The sequence below is a fragment of the Nematolebias whitei genome, chromosome 18 (genome assembly GCF_014905685.2).
Source record: "Nematolebias whitei isolate Nwh7 chromosome 18, NemWhi1, whole genome shotgun sequence".
In the NCBI taxonomy this organism is placed as follows: domain Eukaryota; kingdom Metazoa; phylum Chordata; class Actinopteri; order Cyprinodontiformes; family Rivulidae; genus Nematolebias; species Nematolebias whitei.
The window spans coordinates 28,036,615-28,063,493 of NC_056515.1; the positions used below are offsets into that span (position 1 = coordinate 28,036,615).

Sequence of the window (26,879 nt, forward strand, 5' to 3'; positions counted from 1 at the left end):
TATATATATATATATATATATATATATATATATATATATATATATATATATTTTTTTTTTTTTTTTTCTTTATAGGTAACATTTTTTAACTAGTTCAACCTAAAAAAATGTTTTGCATCTCATCAAGCATTGATGAAAAAAGGTATATTTACTCTTTACAAAGTTGATTTGGACCTTGTATGTAGTGCTTGAATTCCTGTTTTGTCCACAATTCAATTAGTCATGAATAAAGTGTACTGTTACAAAGAGTTAGAGAGACTTAATGTTGCATTTCCAAGCACAATTTTGATTTGAATAACCAAGCAATTTAGGCTGAATAAAGAAAGCAGGAGGCCAAACATCCAGCCCTGAGGAACTACACTTGTAAGTTGGTCAAACTGTACACAGGTTTACAAAAAATGCATACTTACTCACAGGATATCACAAAACTTGCAGTTTGACAATCCAGAGGATTAAATCCTGAAATTATTTGAATCAATTTTGAGATGTGTAAGATATCACTTGAGCTTGAATATTCCATGAAATCTTTGAAAAAATAGTGTTTACAGTAAAATTATTGTTCCCATTCCAAGCTGAGCCTCATATATTGTTGAGGGCATCAAATTAGGATGATCCCCTTAAAAATACAGAGTTTGGGGAAAATGCATTCCTGCCTTTATAACACACATTGATGACCACATCATCACTTCAGCTATTCATTTTTTGGCTTACTTTTAGACTTTCTCCAAAACACATCACAAAAGATACAATTTCTATTTACTGCAAGCAGATTTTAAAAGGGAGGTGAGTTATCTTATATCTTGTGGAGAGAAAGATAACATCCATAGTGCTGAATGGAACCTCTTACGTTTATGTCTCACATAAAAGCATAGACATCTGATTATGAGGGGTAAAAGTTTAAATGCATTCTTACAGATGTGGTTTAAATGGATGAAATTCAAGTATTTATTAAAAAAAATTGACAAGTCAAAATACTAGAAATGAAAAATGGATTACTATTTTTTAGGGATGCACGATATTATCGGCATGGTATCGGTATCAGCCGATATTAGCGTTAAAGTTAAATATTGGACATTAGCCATTCCATCAAAATAACACCAATATAAAAGGTGCTAGTTTTTTTTCTGACAACCCAGTGACAAGAATGCCTGCAGCGCCAGCACAACTTGATGACGTCACACGTGCCGACCCGATCTGATCACGGTGGAGAGGAAGAAGTCAAAATGTTGGCGGTCTGGAAGGGTTTTTTCGTTGAGCATATCGGATTCACTACATTAAGCCTCGCTACATCGTCCCCAGTCAGAGACATGTGTCCGAAGTAGCCTTACCCAAGTTACAAGCCGTCATTTCCAACGTCATTGAGAAGCTAATAACCAATAGCAATTGGGTGAATTTTACCACAGACATTTGTATGTCAAGTGTTAGCCCTGTTAGCATGATTAGTCTTACAGCACAATGGATAGACAAAAACTTTGAACTTAAAAAGTTTGTCCTTCATGCACAGGAGTGCAGAGGATCTAACACTGCAGCTAGGAACCTGGAACAAGCCTCCACAAGTGAGACAGCATCACAGGTGACTAATGCTAATAAATAACATTTAACACTTATCATTTAATATAAGTTAAAGTGAAATGCATATGGCTTTTACTGAATATATGTCACCAACTCTTACAGCCGTTCCACAAGTTTTGGATCAAATAAGCCTAAATAAGAGGGCTATGTTCTGACGAAGGAAAGTACATAAAAAACATCAATATTGGTTATCGGCCAAATAAGTTTTAACATATCTGCATATCGCATTTCGGCCAAAAATCCAATATCGTGCATCTCTACTTTTTTTTTTGTAAAAATATGATTTTTAAATATATTTATTCAGCTTAGCTTATATTAGGTGTTCATGGTAATGGAAAATATGCACAAATATTTCATGTTACTTCGGCGTTATTGCTGCTTTCTACAACTGTCTAGAAAGTGTCTCAGTTCTTTAATGTCCCAACCATTAAATCTTCACTTCAGGCTTTTTAAAATCTGCTAGTAGAAAAATGACAAACCTCTGTGACATAAAGTTTCCATTTGGCAGAACAGATTAACCACAAATGAATTCTAACTGCAGCACATATGTTTCAAAGGCAACTAATTATATCTGTGAAGGCTTGAGTGGGTTATTACTTAGTCTTGCTGTGCGTGTTTTTGGTTGGTGTGATGTGGCTGTTGACTGCAGCCAGCTGAGACTAAAGCCTTGTTTACGCCGGACACAACTCAGACACATTTTGTAGGCATTTGTCTAGAAACCCTTCAATTTTATTCATCGGTACTGTTATTTTTAGCAGGTCTTTACAGGTCCGTGCACAGTCACCTTCACACATTCACACCATCACAGACACCACCCTGTTTTTAAGTCTTTTGATTAACCGTTTTGACTTCTCACCATGTTCACATGTCAGAGCGGGGAAAAAAAAAAATCCAGGTGTCAGTAATCACATTAATGATGGCTGCATTCCAGTTAGATGTATCAGTTACAGAGGTCTGGCATGAGACCTGCAGCCTTTCTCTCATGCCTCATACTCTTCATCAAGCCATTATTATTCCCTGCTGCCATGAAAAGTTGACAATCGTGTAATTACCTGTGTCTATGCAAGCGTTGTCTCTGTAGCATATCTGACAAACCAGCAGGTGAATTTTAATGAACTCCTAGAAAGTGATCACTGGATGTACATCTGAAACTAACTTTTGGAGTATACCTCATTCAAGCTACATAAATAAATAAATAAAAAACTGAAAAATGGCTATAACGCAAACAACTTTACAGATACGAAGCTAAGATTTGATATGGTAGTATATGAGAATCATCCCCTACACATACTCTGAGCACTAACAGATGATGCAGGATCTTTATTAAAAACTCTGGCATGCAAGGCAACAGGGAATGTGCATTTCTTCAAAGAATAGGTTAATTCTAGAAAGCAATTAAGCTTTTACATTCAGTATTTTTCTGATAATCCAGCTTTAATCCATTCGTATTGGCTACCATCCCCAATCATCAGGCCAAGTTGAGCGATCCAACCAAACATTGATCAGTGTACTCAAGAAGTATGTGTCAACCAACCATAGAGACTGGGACATCAAATTGCCACTAGTCTTAATGGCCATTCAATTGACCCCACATCAATCCACTGGCATCTCTCCATTCGAGATGATGACTGGCCGACAGATGACCCTTCCGTTACACTTACTCTACTGGTGAAGCCAGTGTAGCAACAGCCTATACAACCAACCTATACATGAAAAATCTAAAACACCAGAAAACCACCTTTGCCTTAGCTCAAAAGCATCTTAACAAAACGGCTGAAGGACCAAAAAGCCTCCCATGAAGAACTTCAAGTGGGGGGAAATGTCTGGTACAACATCTTTGCCCCAGTCACTGGACTCTTGTAAATGAGTCCCCGAGGCTCAAAGGGATGAACCTGTATAAATAAAAGTTGAATGAATTAATGACTCAAAAACAAAAGAATATTGAATAAAACTGGTCTTTAATTATCTGCTTCATCCTAATCTTACCCCATTGTTTTTGCACTTGGTCTAACAACTGCAACATATTTGTTTGACACAATATGATTTTGAAAGTATTAACGCATATGCACTTCTTGCTGTTGGATTATTTCAGCATGGCTCAGTTTTACAAACACTAACACAAGAAGTTTGTGTGCTGATTTTGTTATGATGCTGTTAGACAGCTTCAGTATGTGTATGCAAATCAGTTTGATACTAGCTGATATCTCTGAGAGACAACCACAAGGTCCAGACTGTGAGTTCTGTCGTCATATTAAACATGTTCTGTGCTCCTGTGTGTGTGTGCATTTTGTATTTATGACTCTGTGTCCAAAATATGTCACTTTCTCTCTTGCTGTGCTGGAAACACGCTGATGACTCAGCCCATTCGACACATTAATCCTGTTTCTTCGCAAACTGTATTCAGCCCACGCTGCATTTTCATACACTGCATACATTACAGACCGACTGATTCCAAGAAAAGCGAGTCAGTGTAGAGTGGAGCGTAATGTGTTCAAGTTTGTCATTGGACCAAAGACGCCATCAGAGAAGGCTGCAGCTGCTGTGGCAACAAAGGAGATAAAAGGTAACGCTAGGTGATAGCTAGACGCACCATCTCAGCCTGTTTTAGATCAAACTACAGACACAGATTCAACAACTTGCTACTATAATCAGCAAGGTTTTTTTCTTTGATTTTATACGCTGTGGTAATCCTGTTAGGAGAAAATGATTCATATCGGCTTTGTCACCTCATCAAATAAAAACAGACTACCTGATGTCAAAGAAAAACTGGTTCTTAAGACGGCAGGTTTTGACTTCTTTAAAGGGCGAGGCTGTAGTTGTGGCCTACAGAGGTCAAAGCAGAACAAATAGAAGAAAACTGACAAAGCAAATTTACTACAACTCCACATCTTTTAACTTATGAATCAGACCTGAAGGTGTTTTAACGTCTTATCCAATCATTTTGTTTTAATAATATATTTTCAACCTTATTTAATATTTATGTATTTAAACGTATCTTTATGATTGTTCATTAGATACGCTGTGTGCTTAACTGTTATGGCTTCTTATATTTAATTATAAGTTCAGAAAATTTAGGGGGAGAAATCAGTGCTCATTAGTTCATGTATTTGTGGAGGTTTGTGATTTTTTTCTATTTTATCTGTCTTATTTACATGTCAAAAGTTAGACGTTTCATGATGATGTTGATGAACAAGGTGAAAAGTTTTGGCCAAGTAAGAAAATTGTTCATACGGCAATTCCAAATAGTAAAGTTGTATCATTCTGTAGTATTCTTACAAATGTTTCAGTGTCTTAAGTGTATTTACTTTTAATGGAAAATCCCAGATTTGTCTTCTTGACTTTTATACAAGTCCAGTGTTTAAATGGTTATAATCTGTACTATATTTTTACAGACTAGACTTTTTGAGTAGATTTGGCATTCCACTTTAAACAAGTCACATATTTAAAACTTGAACATTTTTTAAAGCTGGCCCAATGTGTAAATATAGTCATTCATGTAACATCCTTCTTGTTTCCTGATTAACCAAACATTACATTAAACCAGTAAAGTTTCCATGAAATTCAGCACTTACTTGCAGTGAATTTATGCATAGTTTTTCTGCAGATTTACCTTTTAATTTAAATATGTCATCTTTTTTTATGTACAATTATTAATTACTGTTGTTGTGTAAACCATTTAAAGCCACATCTCAGTCTAATCATTACAAACATTTCTTCTGAAAATTTACAGGCATGCTACAGTTACAGTTTCCACACTAACATCCACGGCTTTAATTTTCATTTATGACTCAAAACATGAAAAAAAGTGCTAATTATTCACGCAGCGACAGCTGTTGCCATTCTATCAAATCTGCATAAATCAGTGGGCCGTTTCAGAATGGATGAGTGTCTCCACTGCAGAAATTAATGCACCCGATTTGTTGGAAGGATCAGACATCTATTAGCAACAACAATCATTAATTTGTCACAACTGGTTTCTTTGTGTGTTCACCACAAGAAGAAACTTTGGTCTTTTTGAACCTGAAGCAAAGACAAGCCACTGATGCATCCTTTTACAAAACTACTAAACAAGATTGGACAAAATTCCGTAAAACTGATGGTATGAATGGAGATTCAGCATTCACACTGTTGTTTTTCTGTCTTTTTATCTCTTCTATGGAATCTAACTCATTCTGCATGCTTTAGGCTATTTGCCATTCCTAAATATACAGCTTATTCAGGAGATGGGTGCTATGACTTCTGTTTTTTGTAACTTTTATACTTTTTAAAACATTTAACTTTATTTAAAGAGGTTTTTCCATATATATATATATATATATATATATATATATATATATATATATATAATTGTCAATTCCATTGAATCAAAATCATTGTTCTCTTTGAAATCAGCTTTAGCCTGCTTACTCTATTTTTGTATTTCTATGCTATTTTTAGATTTAAGTTTTTGCTGCTTTTATTTATTATTTTTGTAACTTCAGCCAGCTTTTTGCTAATTTTAGCTTCTATTATTTGGCCATTTTTAGCTTCATACACTATTGGCTAACCTTTTGCTACATTTGGCTTTTAGCTAGTCTTTTGTTGCGGTTTGATTTTAGCTAATGTGTTGCAGCTTTTAGCTAGCATTTTGTTTCTTTTCACTTTTACCTAGTGTTTTGTTCCTCTTAGATATTAGCAAGTGTCATGCTACTTTTAACTTTTAGCTAATACTTTGCTTCTTTTAGCTCTAACAATTCAGTTTCAGCTTGTTTTAGCAAAGTCATTCAGTACTCAGCTTTCACTGCATTTTCACAGAAAATTACATTTTTCTAGGTTGTTTTTTTTTTATTCAATGTTACATCAGCTGAATTTTAAATGTCAGTTTTATAAGAGAATCAGTGCATGCTAAAACAAGAGGTACATTTTGTTGAGTTTCTGCATTTATCCTACAATAGCAGCAGGCCAGGTCACCTGACCAGACCAGGTCATCTACAAACAGGAAACAGGGTGGCTATAGGAACACCATAGAAATAATAATCACACAAAGAAACAATGATTGCAAGTAAGAGAGAAAGCAAGCACCAAACATTCTCCCAGCAAACAGATATTCAGGTGTGTAGCTTTTTAAAGCCTTCTTAAAACACTAATATTCCCCGTGTTGCAGCTGATTCTAATTTGGACAAAATCCAGCTTCATTTTAATTAACTATTACCAAATCCTTTTCACACCCTGAGTGCTATTTTCGGAGCTTAATGGGAGGCATACAGAAGGACCTGAGAGATTTTACACAAAAAAAGTTGTATTATCGTCGTTAATGAAAGCCAAGTGTGTGTCTGTGTGTTAATGTGTGTTAATATGTGCGCATCTTTGGGTGTTTTTAGGCAAGCAGATGTTATGTTTTATAGCAGTCCTTAAAAAAATCCTCTTTACTATAAGCTCATTCTAGTTTAGTATGAGAACTCACTCAGCTCCAATTTACATATAAGTATGACCATTAAATATTACTGATACTTCTACAAGTAAAATACTTTAGAAAAACTGTTTAAATGTATAGTGTGCATTCATAAATGAGCAAATTTGTTAATAACCAGCAACCTCTGGTTTACTAACAACATAAAAGCAACTTTTTTTCTTTTGTTTTATTTGCAACAATAAAGTCACTTTAATCATCATTAGCTCAGATAAAAGTGGATTGTTTACATGCAGATCTAGTTTGATTAATCAATTTTTTTCCAGGATCATTAACACCTCACATGCTGCCACATAATAACACCAAGAAACACCTTTTGGACTTACCTAACAGTTAACTTTGCTTACGGTCCACTCTTGGGATTTACTTTTTTCGCACTGAACAAGCCACATTAATTGCACAGTTCAAAGCTCAGATAATTGGTTCATTTAAATTGTCTCGTTTGCAAAGTTTGTGCACTGAAAAGAAAACTTGCTCGCCGTGTTCACACCTTTAGAGGCTAAATAACTGTGTGTCATTAGGGGGTTTAGCGCAAACTGTTCTTCGGACTCAAGAGTGCTGTCATTTTGAAGGGCTTAAAAAATAACTATTCAACCTTTATTTTGACAGGTTAATCCCATTGAGCCTCGAGGACTCATTTACAAGAGAAACTATAACTCATTGTTTCAAATAATGAGCTGAAATTTGTTGTGGAAGTGCCTGGGAGGCATCCCCAACATGTTCGCTGAGCATGAGCTCTCTCGTAAAACGTTTTCAAGGTTTGAGCGAACGGCTATAACTTCATCGTTTCTCAACATCACATTATTTTACCGTATTTTTCTGCGTATAAGGCACACTTAAAATCCTTTAATTTTCTCAAAAAATTGACAGTGAGCCATATGTATTAATTCTAGTTGTGCTTACTGACCTAGAACTGATTTTATGTGGTTATTGTAAATGAGCTAAATAAAATTGGACTTGTTTGACTGTTTCGTTTCGATTAATGCGCCTTATAATCCGGTGCGCCTTATAGTCTGAAAATACGGCAGTTTAAGTTGGAGTGTGACATGCAATCCTTCAAGAAACACTAGTTTTTAAGTTTTAAAGCAGAATATTCAAAAACCCTACAAACGTTTAAAAAAAACTGAATTATAGGAAACTCATATAAGAGATCCGTCTACTTTATGCTCCACTTGTTCAATGTAGAACACATCATAGCAGATAATGGCAACATTTATGTAGCTTCTACTCCAGCAGTGCAGTTTTAATAGGTGCTGGAGGCCAATTAACATATATTTATGTAAGGACCAATCACATCCCCTTAAATCGCTTGAGAATCTCTATTTTGCCAAGAGAATATCTACTCTGAAGCAGGAGCTAAAAATAGACTCAATAAAGTAATTTAGACCACAAGCAGCAGCAGAACCATCGTGCTGAAGCTAAGGACAAATAACACACAGATAAGAGGAATGTGAAATGGCTTTATGCAGTAAAAAGCACTTAATATTTAAAGATGGTAATAGTTAGTTTTGTATGGAAAAAATGTCAACTGGCTCATACCAATGAACTATAAATCTGTTCTAAATTATTCAAATAATGATTTATTTGTCAAACAGGGCAAAACATGACACCCTGATATGTATTTACCTTTTTTGGGCCATTAAAATATTCTATTAGTCTCTTTTAAGAATTTATTGTTTTTACAACTTCACTGGCAATAATTTCAAGAACAAACAGCTTCACCTTTCCTCAACGTCCCATTACAGAGCAAAAATAGATTTAGATGTTAAAACTATTAAATAAAACATGAAATAATTTGCATTGTTGTTGTGGACAAAACAAGAATACAGTATACCGTACTTTTTGGCCTATAAGCTGCGTTTTCTTGCATAATTTGCACTTACACGCAGAAGCAACTTATACTGTATATGGATTTTTTCCCATATTTATAAACCAAATTTTGGCTGAGAAATGACCATTTTCTGGATGATAACAAACACCTTTTATCTGGACAATGGCTGAGGGGGCTCTGGACTATGCTACGACCTTCCCTTAAAACTCAAAGCCTTCCCCGGCCTCATATGTATTATGTCTATTTATGTTGCTTTGCTGCGGTAGATTTTTTGATGCCTCAAATCGTTCCCTGTGAGAGATCTTTTTTTTTATACTGTCTCTCCTCATGTTTTATTCCCTTTTCTCATCTAAGCCTAAAAGTATTCTGAAAAGGATAAGAGGACGCACTCTTAAAGAGCAGCAGCAACGTGCACTCTGCCCATCTTTCGGACGACGGTACGGATATATTCTCGGTGTATCTCAGTACAATGATAATAAAGCTTATTCTGATCCAGATTCTGATTTTCATTCATTCTGACAGAAAATATTGAACACTACCATTTTCAGCTGCTAGATGGCACTTGAGTGGTATGGCATGCCGTTGTGTTATGTAATAGGTAAAAGTGGTTATTAATGGCACAACCGGCTTGCCTTAGCCTGCCACTTTCGTCCAGCTCGCCTGGAGCAATCGTCAAATAATCTTCATTTTGCTGCATCACCCTGGCAAAATGCAGCTAATTTGACCCCTGAAGTGCATTTATTAAGTAAAAGATCAACTAAGACACACCTTTGCTATAATGTCGAGCAAACAAATAATTGTTTTTAAGTGTTAATCATGTTAAATTCTTAAAGTTTTCCCGTGCACGCTCCCACAGCCGCCATTTGGCAGCCAATTATTTTTGGCAAAATACCGGCCCACATTTCCGGGTTGTCAGCGATGACGCATAATAGATGTGATGTAACGGTGAAGCGACTTATTTATGTTTTTTCCCACTTTATTAGACATATTTGGACTGATGCGACCTATAGGGCGGTGTGACGTGTACGATGGAAAATACTGTAATTATCTTTTCCAGTTTTGTGATATTTATGGAGGGGGTTTATATCTAATGATCACATTCGAAAAATTGTATTTATTTTTAAATACAAAAAAAAACTGATCTAAGGTGTCCAAAGGAATGGTTCAGTAAACATTATTTTACTGATTACATCTTCATGGTCTGCATGAACAAACCGACAAAGACTTGTTTAAAAATAGGGACACAACTGCAATGGTTACAAATCAATAGCCATAAAGTGTAATTGAATAGTCAAGGTTATTGTCAAGTCTATTGGACCTCAGTGTGCTGCTCAAAGAGAGTCATAATCAATATTTTAGGGAGCCATTAGTGGCGTGTAAATTGGTGAGGTAATGCTAAAATTTCACGTTTTATGTCTTCAGGTAATGAGATTTTTGCTGAAAAAAATCAAATTGCTACCACAGCTCTCCCTTTAACGACTCTGTGTTATTGTGATCATTATTAGCCTGTGTAGATCTTTCAAAATCAATAAGAACAGCAAAACGCACCACTCACAGAAGCCATATCACACTAGACGATGTAAGTACAGTCGGATGCAAGTGTAAAACTCCACTACATGTTTGTGCAGAGTAAAGGGCTCTCCCTGCAGCAGGAAAAACATTTGGCAAATGCTTAACTGCAGCACCTGCGAGGCCTTTTCACATCAAGTCAGTTTATTAGGTAACTGAAGCCTGAAATTCTCTCTACTGCTTCAACCTCTCGAACCAATATACCTGTTTGTTCACGCTCCCGGCTGTTGTTCAGCAAAGCCAAGCCCATTATAATCCCTCTCCTGGTTCCCTGTATTTCCGAGGCTTGGTCGATATGTTGGACCACCACACACGTGCACAGAGAGATAATGCAAATATCTCTATAAACAGGGACAATAACGCTGACAGTAGCGCTCTCCAAAGTGAGATAGCTCAGTGTAATTTTCACTAACACGTCGCGCGCATACATTCAGTAAATACCAGCGAGGACGGGCTACTCTGTGCTTTAGCAGGATATTCCTGAAGCAGCAAAAGAACAGAAATGTTTGAGCTGCAAAGCAAACACGATTCACACTCATGCCGTCCAAGGCACTAAAATGGGACTGCTCCACACAAAACAGATCAATGCCTCTAAAAAAATGTTTTGAACAAACAGCACTCAGCTCAAATGTACAGCAGACTAAATAATCTGTATATTGACTCTGCAATATGTTAGCCTCTGTAGCTCAAGTACTGTATTATCTACAGGCAATATCCCACATTATAGGCCTTAAATCCATTTGGCACTCATACAACTCCCATCTCTGGTGTGTCTGCTTGGAATATACCCACATATTCTCCTATTGCATTGTCAGTTTTTTATATAAAACACTCTAAAACCACATGATGGCTGTATTCATGTCACATTTCCACTTTATATAATCCACTGCAGCGTAATAAAGAGCAGCTATCAAACTATACAGCCTCTTCAAACTTTCAGAGCACATGGCAAGCTATGGTTTAGACCAATGGGATGATAAGAATTACTGATGGACAGAGCCTCATCCGTCATCCCTGTCCTCCCATTTTTCTCTTTTACTCACCTTCCAGCTCACGATGAATGACGTCGGAGAGATTGGGCTCCTCGCCCCACCAGAAGATCCACAACTCCTTGGCATCGGGTTTGATTTTGCGTCGCCATACGCACAGCAGGTTGGCCTGCACGCAGCGCATGAAGCTGCGCAGGACCGGGTCATCTTGAGCCGGGGCTGAGATCACCGGGCCGTACTCTCCGCTGCCGCGGAAGCTGTAGCAACGCCATTTAATGCCATTCAGCTCCGCCTGGAAAAAGAGAGGGACAATTTACAGCGGTGCAGCATATAAACATTGTCAATTCTTTGTCATTCAGAACAGCAAAACCTTAACCATTTTATATTATTGCCTGTTCAGAATCATTCTTGCACACAGTTGTGTATGTGTCTTTGTGGGTGCATGTATGTGTCGCAGTAATGAACAAAAAGTGCCACAAGTTAGCTTTGAGGAGCAGAAAATTAATACACAATACCAAAACAATGCTTTATTTTTAATTTAGTCAAGGCTTCTTGCTTTAAGAAAAAAATAATCTTAGTTAAAAAATAAAGAAGTGACATAAAAATAGCCAAAGGTATATTGTAGTGTTTGTTAAACTATGTAAAATACTATTATTTTTCATAGGAATTAAAATTAAAGCTGACTTTTTGTCATGAAATGGTCCTGCACTAGTATCCATCTATTGCAGCAGGTCTTTTTTTGTTGTTGTCTTATTGAAATGTGTTACACTCATTATTATTTTGAATATTGTTCCTATCAAATTACCTGGTGTACCACCTGCACTCGTTAACATGTTAATGTGCAAAACCATGCCAGTGAGAGAGATGTGTCCACGCAGGAACAGCTGGATTTTCTCTTGCAAACTGAAGAGTGAGGCTGCAGCAAAGCAAATGCATCATTTTAACTGATCGTCAATGGAAAGGTGAGCTCATTGTCAGTAAAAGAGACATCTTTGTACTCTGGACAGTGAAGTGTTTCTTTTTTTATTGCTATGGTCTTTTATAGATTATACAGTATTGTGGTTGCTGCAGTTACTGTAGTTGTTGCTCCTATTTATATTTTATTTTAATTTTCAAGTTAAAAAAATGAAGGCAGAACTAACGGTTTTAGACAATAATCATTCTAACTTGTTTTTGTGATGACCACGTTAACGTCAGGCGACAGCGGATCCACTCTTTACTGTTCAGCCTGTGCATGGCTTGGAAAGAAGTGACAATGAGCTGAGAAGGAGTTCAACTTCTGTGATGGAGGAAAAGTTTGTCAGCTGGAGGATTTGTCACTTTGCATCAGGGACAAACTGTCAGAGTGAGAGTGATCGAGGTCAAAAATTGCTGCTCTCACAAGAGCAAGGACAGTGCATCTGACTTTTTTTTTCATTCATTCAACCCTTATTTATACAGGTTAATCCCATTGAGCCTCGGGGACTCATTTCATTTACAAGCGTTGTGCAAAAGAGATTGAAGATATCTAGCTGTTGAAATTACAGTGAATACCGTATTTTTCGGACTATAAGGCGCATTAAGTGAAATAAAACAGTCAGATAAGTCAAACTTTATTCAACTCATTAACAATAACCACATAAAATCGGCTCAAGGTCAGTAAGCACAACCAGAATTAATACATAAGGCGTCCCTGAATATAAGGTTCACTGTGGATTTTTGAGAAAATTAAAAGGATTTGAAGTGCGTCTTATAGTCCGAAAAATAAGGTAATGGGATTTTTTATTTTTTTTAAATGCATTCATGGTAATCTCTGGAAATTTCAGCCATCTATTCCTCTGTACTGCCACACATCCAGCTTCGCAAAACACTTAATAACTTCTACTGCAACAATTATTTTAGATTGAAAATAGAAACTTTGCATCACATGAAGCCAACAGAACTTCCAAGTTGATTGTTTTCACAAATGCACACTGCGCTTGGAAACAATGCACTTCCCTTTTAAAAAAGGAAAGGAAAGAAGAAAGCTTTAGTATGTCTTTGACAGATGCCTGGAAAAGCAGCTTTATTAGCGTGTTGTTGTCAAGAGCATATGTAGACACAAGACAAGACAACAAACAAGCAATAAGTAACCTAGTGACAGCCAGATGCTGTCACTCAGAGATATACATTCTGGCAGATTTCCAGCTCGATGTGGGTATGATCGCTGAGAGGCAGGATTACAAGGTTTAAGCACCCCCTGCATTTTGCAAGTCGTTCAGGAAAATCTCCAGATATGTGGACTTACAGAGAGGGCGAATAACAGCGTTTGATGGTTGGAATCTGACTCTTTAAGCAGTTAAAGAAGTGACACGCATCTGGTACACACTCCCAGCACAGAGCCCCTTTTTCAGCTAATCTCTGGCACAGAATCTAAAGGGGGTTTGGAGCAACTGTTACTTATTAAGAAGGTTCTTAGAGGTTTATAACGGCCGTCACTAAATTTGCATTGGTCCGATGTGATTGTTCTACAAAACTTGGTGAATTGGTGATTCTTAAGCAACTGCATGCTTGCACGGCTGTTGTGGCCTGTGTTGGACCCCTGATGTCTCCAGTCTGCTCCTTGCCTTTCACCCAGTTACAGCGGGGACAAACTTAAACCTCCCGCAACCCAAAACAGGTATTTAAAATTCATTCAACTTACACTGATTTACTGCTATGTCAAATACTTAAAATAGTGCTTATAATCAGAAAACAGAACAAATTTAAATAAATAGCTGGAGCTGGAGCAAAAGGTAGCGGTTTTGCCTTTCGGTGCTTCTGAGCAGACAAAACAAGATATCAGCTTGCGTTGAGTGAAAATATTAAAGGTCATTTCTCTCTGTGACATTTTACAGACCAAGCAACTGAGCGACTTTCCCTGCATCCAACCATAAAACAATGTTGCTAATTAGTTTCTGAGTCAAACATCAACGTTTGCAGAGTTTAATGTCAGTCACCATTAATAATAAAAGTTAATGAAGAGGAGTGTCAAACGCTTTTATTTAACTGATGCATCCGAAGATGTCGGCCGCATCCAGCGTTACTGCTGCAACATTGATTTTTTAAAACTATTCATCATATCAAGAGTGTGCTAAATAAAATGAGCACTGTGTGAAAATCCATTATGTGATTGTGCTGTGAAATATGGTTTTCACATTATGTGTTTTATTTAAAAAGAAACCATCAGACAAGGCTGATTTAGTCAATAACTGCCCAGACACCGTTTACCGTTCTGTTTTTGCTCAGCTCTGAATCCTATAAATGATTAGTGTCGCCCTGATAAGTTCACTGAACAAATCAGAACTTTTTTTTTTTGTAAAGAATAAAAGAAGCTGCAGAAGGACAAGCTGAAGAATTAAAGCAAAACATTTGTGATGGACTCCAGAAAAACAAGTGTTCTAGCATTTGTTCAAGAAGTGCATATGACACGCTGCCTTTCAGGCCAGAGCTTTAAACTAAGATTATTGATAATAAAGAATGGCGTTATTGCTGTTTTGGTGAAAAGCATTGCAATTGGTCTCATGATGGATCTTGTGTTAGCTCCTGGAATATTTGTTGAGGCTTAGCTTCACCAAAGCTTACCTCAATATTTGTGATAGAGCCCTTTAGTTCAGCTAAAGTTGATTAGTCGTGGTGGACATTTTGATTTAGGGTGACTCCAAAAGCTAATCACTTGTAGATGATTACTTCCTGAGAGTTTCACTGAAATGTATCCAGTCTGCCATGAGATATTTTGCGATCAGTCAGACAAATTAACACTTACAGCTTATTGCCCTTTTGCTTTTGGCAACAGGTGATAATAAAGTTTAAAAAAAAGTAACTGTCATGGCTAAAATGTCTTCAGTGAGTATGGGGAGTGGTGACCGTTCGGATTATGAATCAGCGTAAACCACCCATTTCATTCTGATCACAAATTCTTTTGGATCGCGCTGAATAAACAAAAAATAATCCAAATGGGGCATTTACCTGACGTATTTTTATTCCAAATGGCCGTTTAACCTGATTACTTATGTCCATGTAAACATAGCTAATGAGACTAGCTGAGCAAATAAAAAAAAAACACTGTATTTTTTGCCCTATAAAAGTCGCAGTTTTTCGCATAATTTGCATGCCCTGTGACTTATATGATGAAGCAACGTGTTTATGGATTTTCCCCCATAATTATAAACCAATTTTTGGCTGAGATATGACTGTTTTCATTCATTCTGGCTGAAAATATTGAACACTGCCATTTTTAGCTGCTAGGTGGCACTTGAGTGGTATGGCATGCCATTGTGTCATGTAATAAAAAAGTAAAATTGGCTATTAAGGACACAATCAGCTTACCTTAGACTGCCACCTTTGTTCAGCTCGCTTGGAGCAGCCGTCAAATCAGCTTCATTTCGCTGTGCCCCGGCAAAATGAAGCTGATTTGACCAATAAAGTGCATTTATTAAGTAAAAGTTCAATTGAGACACATCTTTACTAAAATTTTGAGCAAACAAATAATTGTTTTAGGTGGTTATCTTGGTAAATTTCAAAGAAATGCAAAGCGACTCGTCCATCTGCGCGTGCCAGCTTCCGCAAATAGGGTTTTGAAAATGCAGCTGATTTGACCGTCAAAGTGCATTTATTAAGCAAAAGTTAGACTGAGACACGCGTTTGCTATAATTTTGAGCAAACAAAAAATATTTTAGGTGGTTATCTTGTTAAAGTCTTGTTAAAGTCCTCCCATGCTCCCGCGGCTGCCATTTGGCACAGCACCAGCCCACATTTCCGGGTTGTCAGTGGTGATGTGTAACAAACGTGACGCGTCAGCGGTGACGCATAATAGATGTGACTTATACGGCAAAGTAACGTATTTATGGATTTTTCCACTTTATTAGACATATTTGGACTGATGCGAGTTATAGGGCGGTGCAATGTGTACGGCGGAAAATACGGTACTAAAATCATTTCTCACTACTTTTAATCATTATGAGATTTTAGATTAAGTTTGTGCTACTTTTTGCAGACTTTGGAGTGAAAGGTCTTTGCAATGAAATGTCTCTCTCCAGCAAAGCCAGAAAAAGAAGGTGTTTGATATGATTTTATACAGAAATCAAACCATAAACACACTGAACCTGTGTTGCTGCTCTATAATGATTTTTTTTATTTTTTTTTTTTACTGTTTGTCTTTTTGTGCACAAATGAGCTGCACACACAAAGGTGTAGTGGAGCAGGAAAGAGATTTGGGATCTTTCAGTGAGTTGCACTGCCCTCCACTTCTCCCTGGTGTTCACCCAGCTGTGAGGACCGTGTTTGGCACGCTGGCCTTGGCACCGAGCCATACAGGAACGACCGAGAGAAGACAAAAAAACCTAGAAAATACTGACCCATTTTAGCAGGTAGACAGAAGAAAATAAAAGCCTGCAGAAGGTTTAAGTGGACGGAGAAAAGGGCACTCCTCCGCTCTGATAACTAGAGAAAGTGAGCACACTTTTGAGATGTTTATATATAAAACAGTTAATATATCTACACCTCTTTGCTACAAAAAACACCTGCGTCTGCAGCCAAATGATGATTAAACCAACAGATGCACAACATGCAATTTAACACCTTTAAAGTGAGTCTGGTACATGTATGTTCAGAATACACCCGTATGTCCTTGCTGTAATGACAGCGTGTGTAATGAAAGATACAAACATTGGCACTGTGATAAGCCAAGCCCTAAAATTAGCCATGACAAGGTCAAGGATGCTGTTTGTCCTAAAGCAAAGAGAAAGACATCTGCTTGCACTGCCTCGTCACTCCCAGTCAATGTCAAAAGTTCCTCCAGCGCTCGGCACAGCTGTCTGCTGAGTATAGAACCAAAATGATGAGAAGCACAAACGTCAGGGAGTATATTCACAGTGAAAGCATACCAGTGGCGTTAAAACGCTAAACGGGCTCTCGCTTGAACTCATTGATAAAAAGGCTTCTGCAGACAAAAAAAAAGAGAGACTTTTTTTCTGATACAGCTTGCTTCTTGTTAATATTAAATAAATAAATAAATACATACCCTTGACAATGTTTATATTTTGTTGCTTCTAATGTAGAATTTAATTAGATTGTAATTTGGATAAACTTGACATTAACTCACAGCAAGTTGGTACCTATCTGAAGCGAGGTACACCCTGGATATGTTGACACTATATAACAGTAAAAGTACCATTTCTACAAATAAATAATTCATTTTATTGAAATGAATGGAGAAAAAAATGTTTTGAGTACAGTAGTCCCTCGCTACTTCAGGTTTCGTTTTTTCAAAGACTCCCTCTATCGCGGTTTTTCAAAGTAAGATTGGACACACAATTGGACGATTGATGGATGAGCTACACTATCGGCATGGATTTTTTAAAATTTAACGTAAATTATTTAAGGTTATTTAGCACGTGCTGCACCTGTGTGCAGTCTACAGCTGCAGGGGGAGCCTCCTCCTGCAGTGCGTCATTTCTCCATTCTGCAGTGGAGAAGTGGGCGTGGCCAAGAATGCTGGCAGGTGGCAGAGAGCACATGCTGTACTTTTTAAGAGCGTTTAGAGTTTAGAAACTTTGCTTAGAATATTGCAAGAGTGTGGGAAGGGTTTAAAATGCCTATATATATATATATATATATATATATATATATATATATATATATATATATACTGGTATATATATATATAAAAATATTAAAATAAACTACTTCTTACTACTTGTACTACTATTCCTACTTCGCGGTTTTTCACTTATTGCTGGGCTTCAGGCTACGGATCCCCCGCGATAAACAAGGGACCACTGTAAATCTAAAATAATATAAAAATCTGGGAAGCCTGTGTCAAATGATCTCAGTAATTGTCCCAAGAATCAACTCCAGTGCAACACGATAGCTGGAGCAAACCTAGCGCCTTGCCTCAAGTTAAGAATGCCAGCCCCATAGTAAAGCACGGCAGCGGCAGCTTCATGCTGTGTGGTTGAGTTTCATCAGCAGGGACAAGAAAACTGGTTAGAGTTAAATGAACAATAAATGGTGCAAAATATAAAAATATTTTTAAGTAAAACTGTTTGAGATGGGATGGAGTTTCATCAGGACAAAAAACACAATTAAAGCAACGCTCAAGTGGTTTAGGGAGAAATGTCCTGAAATGATCAAGTCAAAATCCAGAACTCAATCCCAATGAGAATATCTGGTTTGATTCAAATATTGCTGAAGACAAGTGTTCCCAAACCAAACTGAAGGAGCACAAACACTGTGGTCATAAAGAATGGGCAAAGATTTCAGTGAATAGATGTGGAGATAAACCTGAAGAGACTTGTGGGTGTGCATATACACACCACTTTTCAGTTTTATACGTTTTAGAATCATTTAAACATGCTTTTTTCCCATTTAGCTTAATCATAAAAATGTTTAGTTTTTTTTTTTGTAGAATTATGATTTATACTTAAATAATCTAAACAAATTCAGTTTTATTGCAACAAATTTTTGATAAATAGTGCTGAATTACAGTTTTGTTAAAATGAATACTTAATTGTAATTGGCTTGCATTGTGATCATAGACTGATACTTATTTTCACAGCAAGGATGTGAAACTAGCATCATGCGTTATTCTGAACAGCCAAATAAGAATAATGTTGTTTTTTTAAAATGCTAATTTTAAAATCGCTTCCCTTCCCAGAGCAGAAATCAGTCCCACAGTGATACAGTTTTGATGCTAATTTACATTTAATGGTTAAATCAGTTTAACCTGCGCAAACACAGGTGCTGTTTACTTATCGGCCATGTGGAAATGCACTATCCCAACACCCCCACTGCACTCCTGTGACGGATTAGCCGCAGCACAGTTGCAGGAAAAAGGTGGTGGTGGGGGGGTACCAAAGCTGCAGTTACGCGCTCGCAGGCAGATCCAAACACATGCCTGCACGCACAGACGCCGATGCACGCACACATCACACGGCGCAGCTGTGATGATGTGCAGACCAGGAGTGCTCAGAAACAGCAACATGCATCAGGAGGCAGGCGTGTTTCCCAGCTGATGTCCAGCTCTCTGTCAGGGACGACAGCTAAGACGTGCCTGTCTGTGCACCTTTCAGCAGCTTCACTCCTGTATCTTCACACAAACACATGGATTTATTCTTAATGTGTGCAGGCATGAATGTCAGCGTCACTATCAGAGCTCTGAAGTTATTAATACCCGTGCTAACAAACAGCCAGCTCTCATATTTATTATGAGTGCATTATCACTTGTGACACATTAAAGGAAACCTGTCAGCTTTGTGAATTCAACTGATATGACGGGAAACTGCTGGAAAAAACAAACGCTATTATCTCTGCACCTTAAAACAAAACAGTCTGAATGAATTTAATAATAATGCCCACTAATTTTATTCAACTACAGTTAATTACAGTCTTTAATCTTGGATTAAGCTCAACAATTAAGAGAATGAGTTCATGGTTGCAGCATTTTGGGTGACAAATAACATTAAATTGCAAAACAACTCAATGATGATGAGCCAATTTTACTCCTAATAATCTGTGGAAAAATGACAAACGTCGCTTCGTTTTTGGCATCAATTGAGTTGATGATAGTTTGTTTTAATGGGCTGTATTTTATTCAAGATCACAGCAAACGTGTAGCTGAGAGTGCACATCCCCCGCGCTGTGAACAAGTAAATCAAAGCTGCTCCTCCGCCTCTTTAAAACACAACCACAAGGGTGAAAAGAAGGGAAAAAGACGTCAAGGAGGGAAAAAAATGGTGGATTTTGTTTCACTGTCAATAAAACCTGAACTCCTTCGAGCACTTTGTTCAGTAGGTTGGCTGGTTCAGTCTTTGATTGAGTGCAGAACCCAAAAAGGGAGAAAAGAGCTTTTTCTTCCAGAGATGGACTGAAGCTTTGACCTTACCCTCACCTCTATTATCGTTCTCGTCTTCACTCTCTCTCATCTCTCGGCACCCTCACACTGACATGGATGCCGGATGAAAACACCAGAAAGAATCCAACGCTTTATTTATTTTTTATTTATTTTTTTTTACTATTTTTGTCTTTTTTTGTCAAGTAAGCAAACGAATGCATCAATTATCCCAAAAAATAGGCTCCGTGAAAATGTATCTTTTCAACTTTTTATCATTTCGTGTGCTTTTTTTAAGCGAAAACGTGGCGCAAACTCTCGAAACAAAGGTGAGCCGGCACTAGAATACATCATTTGCGTCCCGACCAGGGTTCAACCTCAGTGCACTAGAAACATGGTTGTAATCAAAAAGAAATATGGAAGTGACTGCTTTCATCTCTGGCACATGTTCCTCCACGGAAAAGAACTGAGCAGAGTCTACAACATATGGCTAAAACAGAGAAAAGGATCCAATTTGTGATTGAAAATGTTTGTCATTCTGCAGCTCTAAAAGCCTGGAAGATGGATAGAGTAAATAGCGCGCTTTGATTTATAGCCCAGAAGCTTTAAAATGAAGGGGAAGCCTTCCATCACTTAAACAACACAGCTGAGAGGAAAAACACATTTGAAGTACACCTTCGCAGGAATGCATTTGCAGACTAAAATATTTTCGCTTTTCTTCCCGCTCAAAGAAAATCTGTCTCCTGAATGAAGCTTTTGAACTTCTCAAGATGCAGATAAATGACTTCCTTGTAGATAAAACAGAGACGCTTTTTGCTCCACAGACTCTGCAGAGCATTTAATTTCAGTGTCACAACTAGACGTATTTGTTCATCCAAATTTTTGGAGCTGTTTTATTTTCTTCAGAGTCAAGCGACACCCAGGAAAGGTCACCAGTCCACCATGGAGACAACACACCATGCATGCTAACAGTCACTTTAAATTCAGAATCACCAATTAACATCAGGGCGGCTTGATCTTAGAAAAATATTAATCATCGCCATGAATCAATTATTCTTTTAGTTGGAAACGTTGCTTTGTTTTACACTTAAAGTCATTTGCCTCAAGCGTGAATTTTTCTCCAAGTTTCCTGCCTAATTTTCCCTGAAATATTATTTATTTAAATGTAGGCTATTATAAAAAAAAAACGCACAAATATTGAAAATAAAATCAGTAATATAGTGCACTTCCCTGATATTGTAGGGATTCTGTTTTTTTTCCCTATTTTTGTGTTTAATTTTATAATTTCATGATGTCATCTCATTGTGTTCACCTAAAATGTTTTATCACACTGCAGACTAATAACGTTTTGAATATTAAATGGCAAAATATATTAAAAAAATGTATGAATATTGGCAAATTTAAACAAAATGCAGCAAATAGTTTCAGTTCAACGGAACCTTTTAACGCAGGTTTTTTTTTCCAAAGGGTAAAACCAAAGGAGTTAAAGCAAACGAAGAGCCCCATAGAGAAAAGGAAAATAAATTTTCTTTAAAGCAGATAATCTGGAAGATATGTTTCAAACTTTTTCTTGTTGTAGCATAGCATGCTTGAGAAAAATATGTCTCCCTAATACCAGATCCCTCCTTATAAATGAGTCCTGGAGGCGCAATGAGACTAACCTGCATAAATAAAGGTTGAATGAAAAAAAAAAAAAAAAAACTTGTAGCAAAATAAGATACTTTGTGTAAAATTGTTTTGTAACAATATATTAGCCTAACTATGGAAAAAATGTTGTACATTTGCTTTTTGGAGACTTTAAGGTTCAGTTTAGTTCTGAAAACACAGCAACTTCAACAAAAGTTTTAGTATATCTTAATCTAAACAAAAGAAACTGTCAAGATGACCTGACTGAGCATTGTTAGATTTTTTTATCTGGATTATTGAGCACGAACCTTGATGTCTTAATCTAAAGGTTTTTGATTTATTTGTCCCATGGTTTATAAGTTTCCTTGAGAAAATGCCTGTTTTCTAAAACTTATAAAAGTTCTTTTCTTTTCAATTAAGAATTTTTGGGGCTGAATAGAGATTATCCAAGATCTTGGGCTATATATTGCCCAAGTCTGCACTAACACTTAGTAATGTGCTTAAAAATCAGCTGGTAGGGTTTCAATAATGTATAAATAAACATCAGTCGTTTTGTAAAATTAACTTCCTCACGTGTTTCAAAGAGAACAAAGAAACAGGCCTTTTGATAAAATAAAACTGCTTCACGCATCAGATAAACCAAACATTCATTTTATAATTATAGCAATAAATAGCCTAAAGTATAAAACTTTTGTGTTATAACTTTGATATTTGAGTGGTTGAGGAATTTCAAGCTTGATGCTAAAGAATTAACAAAGTCAAACTGAGATAGTGTCTTGGAAACACTTCACCTAAATGACTTTATTATTGGATTTGATACCTGGATGATTGAGCATGAACTTTGTTGACTTTATTATTATTATTATTATCATCATTTTATTATCAGAGTATATGAATCCCCACATGCAGCTGCAAAGTCTGTACTAAAGTCATGTTTCTCTCTTCTTGTCGTGTTTCATGAGGAAGAGTTTATAGCTGCTCTTCTCTCTGATCTGATGGTTCAGGTGGACACACGACTTCCCTGTGTGGTCCGATTCATTCATGTACCATCCATCCACCCATTATCTTTTACCCACTTCTTCCCTTTTTGGGGTTGTGGGGGTCACTTGTACCCATCCAGTCCATCACAGGGACACATAGAGACAAAGGAGACAAACAACCTTTCACACTCTCACTCACACCAAGGGACAATTCAGAGTTACTAATCAGTCTAACATGCATGTTTTTGGTCTGTGGGAGGAAACCGGAGTACCGGAGAAAACCCACGCATGCATGTAGAGAACATGCAAACTCCACCCAGGCCAGAATTTGAACCGGCGACCTTTTCGCTGAGAGGCGACAGCTCTACCAACTGAGCCGCCTCTTTCATGTATGACCAAACTCAAAAGAAAATTCTCCCAGGTCACACAAATTGTTCAGCGTTGGTTGATCTGTAATAAACTTTGGTAGTGGTGTTAAATGTTTTGGAATCCAGTGCATCTTCCTGTGTCTGCACACACACACACACACACACACACACACACACACACGTATCACACACAGAATCTGCAGCAAAAGGCGAGACCAGAAGACAGCAAGCTCACAAAGCAGAATACGGCAAAAATATATATATATTATTTTTTTCCGTCGTCAATTTCACTAATGATTGATAAGAGCCAAATTTGAAACAACAAAGTTGATTAATGGCATAGCTCTACCTAAAATGATTGTTTTTGGACTGTGGGAGGAAACCAAAGAACTATAATTTAAAAAAGCATAAGGTTCAGAAAAAAAGTATTTCCTCTGATTATGTGCGACTGCTTGAGCTTTCTTAAGGCCACTATCCAATCTGGAGTGCAGCTGATGCGATTGTTTGAAGTTGCATCTAAGTGGATCTGTGGTTAATTCAGTCCCGCAAGAGAGAGAGAACGAGACGGGAGAATTGTTTAAGAGACGTGCCACTTCTTTAGGATTCTCACAACAACGTAAGAGCCTCACAGTCTGACAAAGAATGCACTTAAGGCTATTGAAAAACATCTTGTATCAGCAGTTTTACCTTCTCTGGCACACGCAAAACACTTACTCTGTCACAATGGCGTCCCTTTCTCATCCACGTCAAATCAGTTTAGACACTTGAGCGGCTGCCAGTGCTTGGAGTCTGTTCAGATCACTTGCGATGCTTTAAAGACTCAAGATAAGATTTGTTTTGGGGGTTTATTGAGATGCACAAAACTGTACCTCTGTCTGAAAGAGATTTAAAGGAGATTGTATAAATTCCTGATAACATTCTATTATTTTATGTACTTCTTATTTTTATAATTATTTTAAAATATTCTCTCCATTTACCAGTCGCTTTGGATCACTTTTAGTTTGTTTCTGGTTCCAACAGTGCCACGATTCAAACCACCGCCTTGTATTTTAGCTTTCTGACATGAGTCAGACCATCTACTGTTTCCACGTCAGAGACGGCCCACAGGAGAACACGATCAACAGGCTCCGATCACTGTGAGGAGACAGTGAACGCAGCTTTTCCCTAAAAATCAGCATTCTTATGTCAGATCAGGTTGATCAGAAATGTCAAAACTAGTAGTATGAAAGAATATCTCAGTGTGGTATGATAAAATTACCATAACACACTTCACTGCTAGGAAAGGCAGGCAATGTAATTGCCTGTGTTTGTGTGTTTGATAAGCTGTCTGTTAGCAAAGTATCTCGTAAACCCCTGAACTGTCTTCTATAAAACTGGCAGACAGTAATTAACTTTTAGAGTTAACCCAATTCAAGATGGCAAACCTCAAAATTATATAACTTGGTATGTTTTACCAAATACTGAGCTAACTTTTGGTGTGGTAGTAGCTGAGAGTTGTCGTCGTCAATTGCTTTCAACTCAGAAAATCTTTGGTCACATTTTGGCATCCAAAGTGGTGCATGGATTGAAAGAATGACGAGCTTATTAAAAAATGTACTTTTGTTGATTTTTTAAAAATCTAACACCTAAAAACACGACTAAAAATACAAATGTATTAGGGATGCATGATATTATCGGCATGGTATCGGTATCGGCCAATATTAGCGATAACGTTAAATATCGGACATCGGCCATTCCATCAAAATAACTCACCAATATAAAAGACGCTGTTTATATATATATATATATATATATATATATATATATATATATACACAAGGTGCTGTTTTTGAATGAAAACAAGCAACATCAAGTTTAGATTTAGATTTACGAATTTCCACTGTTCGAGTGTTGTCATTGTGTTAGCGAGATTAAATGTCATGAATAAATTTTACATTAAACATAATCCAAATTGAAGTGTAACATCATTTTCAGACCCTTTTTGGCATCTGTATTTGGTAGCAGGCCAAATTAACAAAGACCATGCAGAATAATGTAGTATTCCACAGCAGAGAAAGCTATGTAATCTCTGTCCGTAGGGATGGGGGGAAATATCAATATTGGTATTGGTATTGGTATCGGCCAAGTAAGTTTTAACATATTGGCATACTGGACATCGACAATTCAATATTGAACATCCCTACAAAATATTGTTGTTTTCCACACCATCACATTGATTTGTTTAAGAAATAGGCAATCGTGTTGTCTCAAAATACAAGGTTTGTTAACGAGATATTTTCGAGCTGACTCAGACTCAGGTTCTCAGATTAACTGGATTACTTAAATAAATTTTAAATGAATATCTTGTGTTAAATTTGATCTCATCAGTCTTGTTTTAGTTTGATTTGTTACATTCGAGTAAAAAAAAAAAAAAAAAAAACCCCGAGACATGTAATACAAACAAACTGTTCACATAACAAGATTCAGTTTGTTTCTCTAAATCAATTTTAAACAAGTTTAACTATCTTGTAAAAAAAATTACATTTGTCGAACAAAATTAGTTTTACCACCCTAATTAAAAAGAATCAAACTCAATCTTAATAAAATAAAATAAAAAATCAGATCAGCCTTGCAAAGATTAAGTTGATGAAACCAGTTATTAAGTTGCAGAAACACAGTTTCATTGAGAAAGAAAGCCAAATAGTTGTGTGAAAGGTTTTCTACATTTTTAAGCTAATTCAACAAATTCTGTTTTATGCTGTAGTCTATGCGATACATGGGCATACGGAGTATTCCCACTAAGCTTAAAAATGTCAGTATACTCATTTAAAAGTGCCCAATGATACATGAATATCATTAGACATGTGTCATTGATATGTTAAATGGCAGTTAAACGCTTCCCTAACAATCTATCTGTATGCAGTGCTTGTTTATTACAATCGCTTATCCAACAAATTATTGTATAATCCTGTACTTAGTGTAATACTTGAACGTGTTTTGCTTTGATACAGTTTTATAAATTCCTGAACATGTTTAATACAAAGCCAACTGTTGTACAAAGTTTGTTGTGCATTTATTCAAATACAAGCATCAGAGAAATTTGGAAATGATCAATACGCTTAAAAATCAAAATAAATTGACGGTTACATTGTACTAACCAGTGTACTTTGGTTTCTAAGCACAGTTTACTCTCTAAAAAATAAAAGTAGACTACACCACTGGCTGTAGCCACACCTCATTTGTCTTTCTGTTGCATTAGCAGTTTGTTTTGCTGCATAAAACCACACTATCTGTTTTACGGTGTCACACGAAAAGCCGTGGTGAACAAAGACTTGTGATATCCGTTTCACATTTTTTCTCATAATTCCAAAAAAAGAAAACAAGATAGGAGCCAAAATGTCAACAAAGACTGTGATGCTAACACTAAGAAGGCACCTATTAGAACAGCCAGTGGCAGAAATAAGAGCAGGCAATGACTCCCCCCCCCTTCATCAATTAACCCATGGAAATCAAATTAACCCACAAGAAGCTGAACTCCCCTCTGGCATTTTGCAACACAAATGAAGAGCAATGCACATTATTGCGCTTGTGAGGCGTCCCGAGTGACACGAAAGCACCAAACGTGTGCAGAAAGAAGACTGCAGACACTAAACAGATGCCTTTCCTCTGCCTTCTGCCACCACCTTTAA

At 36.9% G+C, this 26,879-nt stretch overlaps 1 protein-coding gene across 1 annotated transcript in view; it reads right to left on the bottom strand.

Annotated features, from left to right (window-relative positions):
- The window catches only part of LOC119424530 (mediator of RNA polymerase II transcription subunit 13-like), a 130,621-nt gene that overhangs the window by 90,458 nt on the left and 13,284 nt on the right, over positions 1-26,879 (bottom strand). Inside the window, exon 2 of the mRNA XM_037692016.1 lies at positions 11,465-11,702. Within this exon, the coding sequence (XP_037547944.1) occupies positions 11,465-11,702 (238 nt within the window). The remainder of the gene's footprint in view (positions 1-11,464; positions 11,703-26,879) is intronic.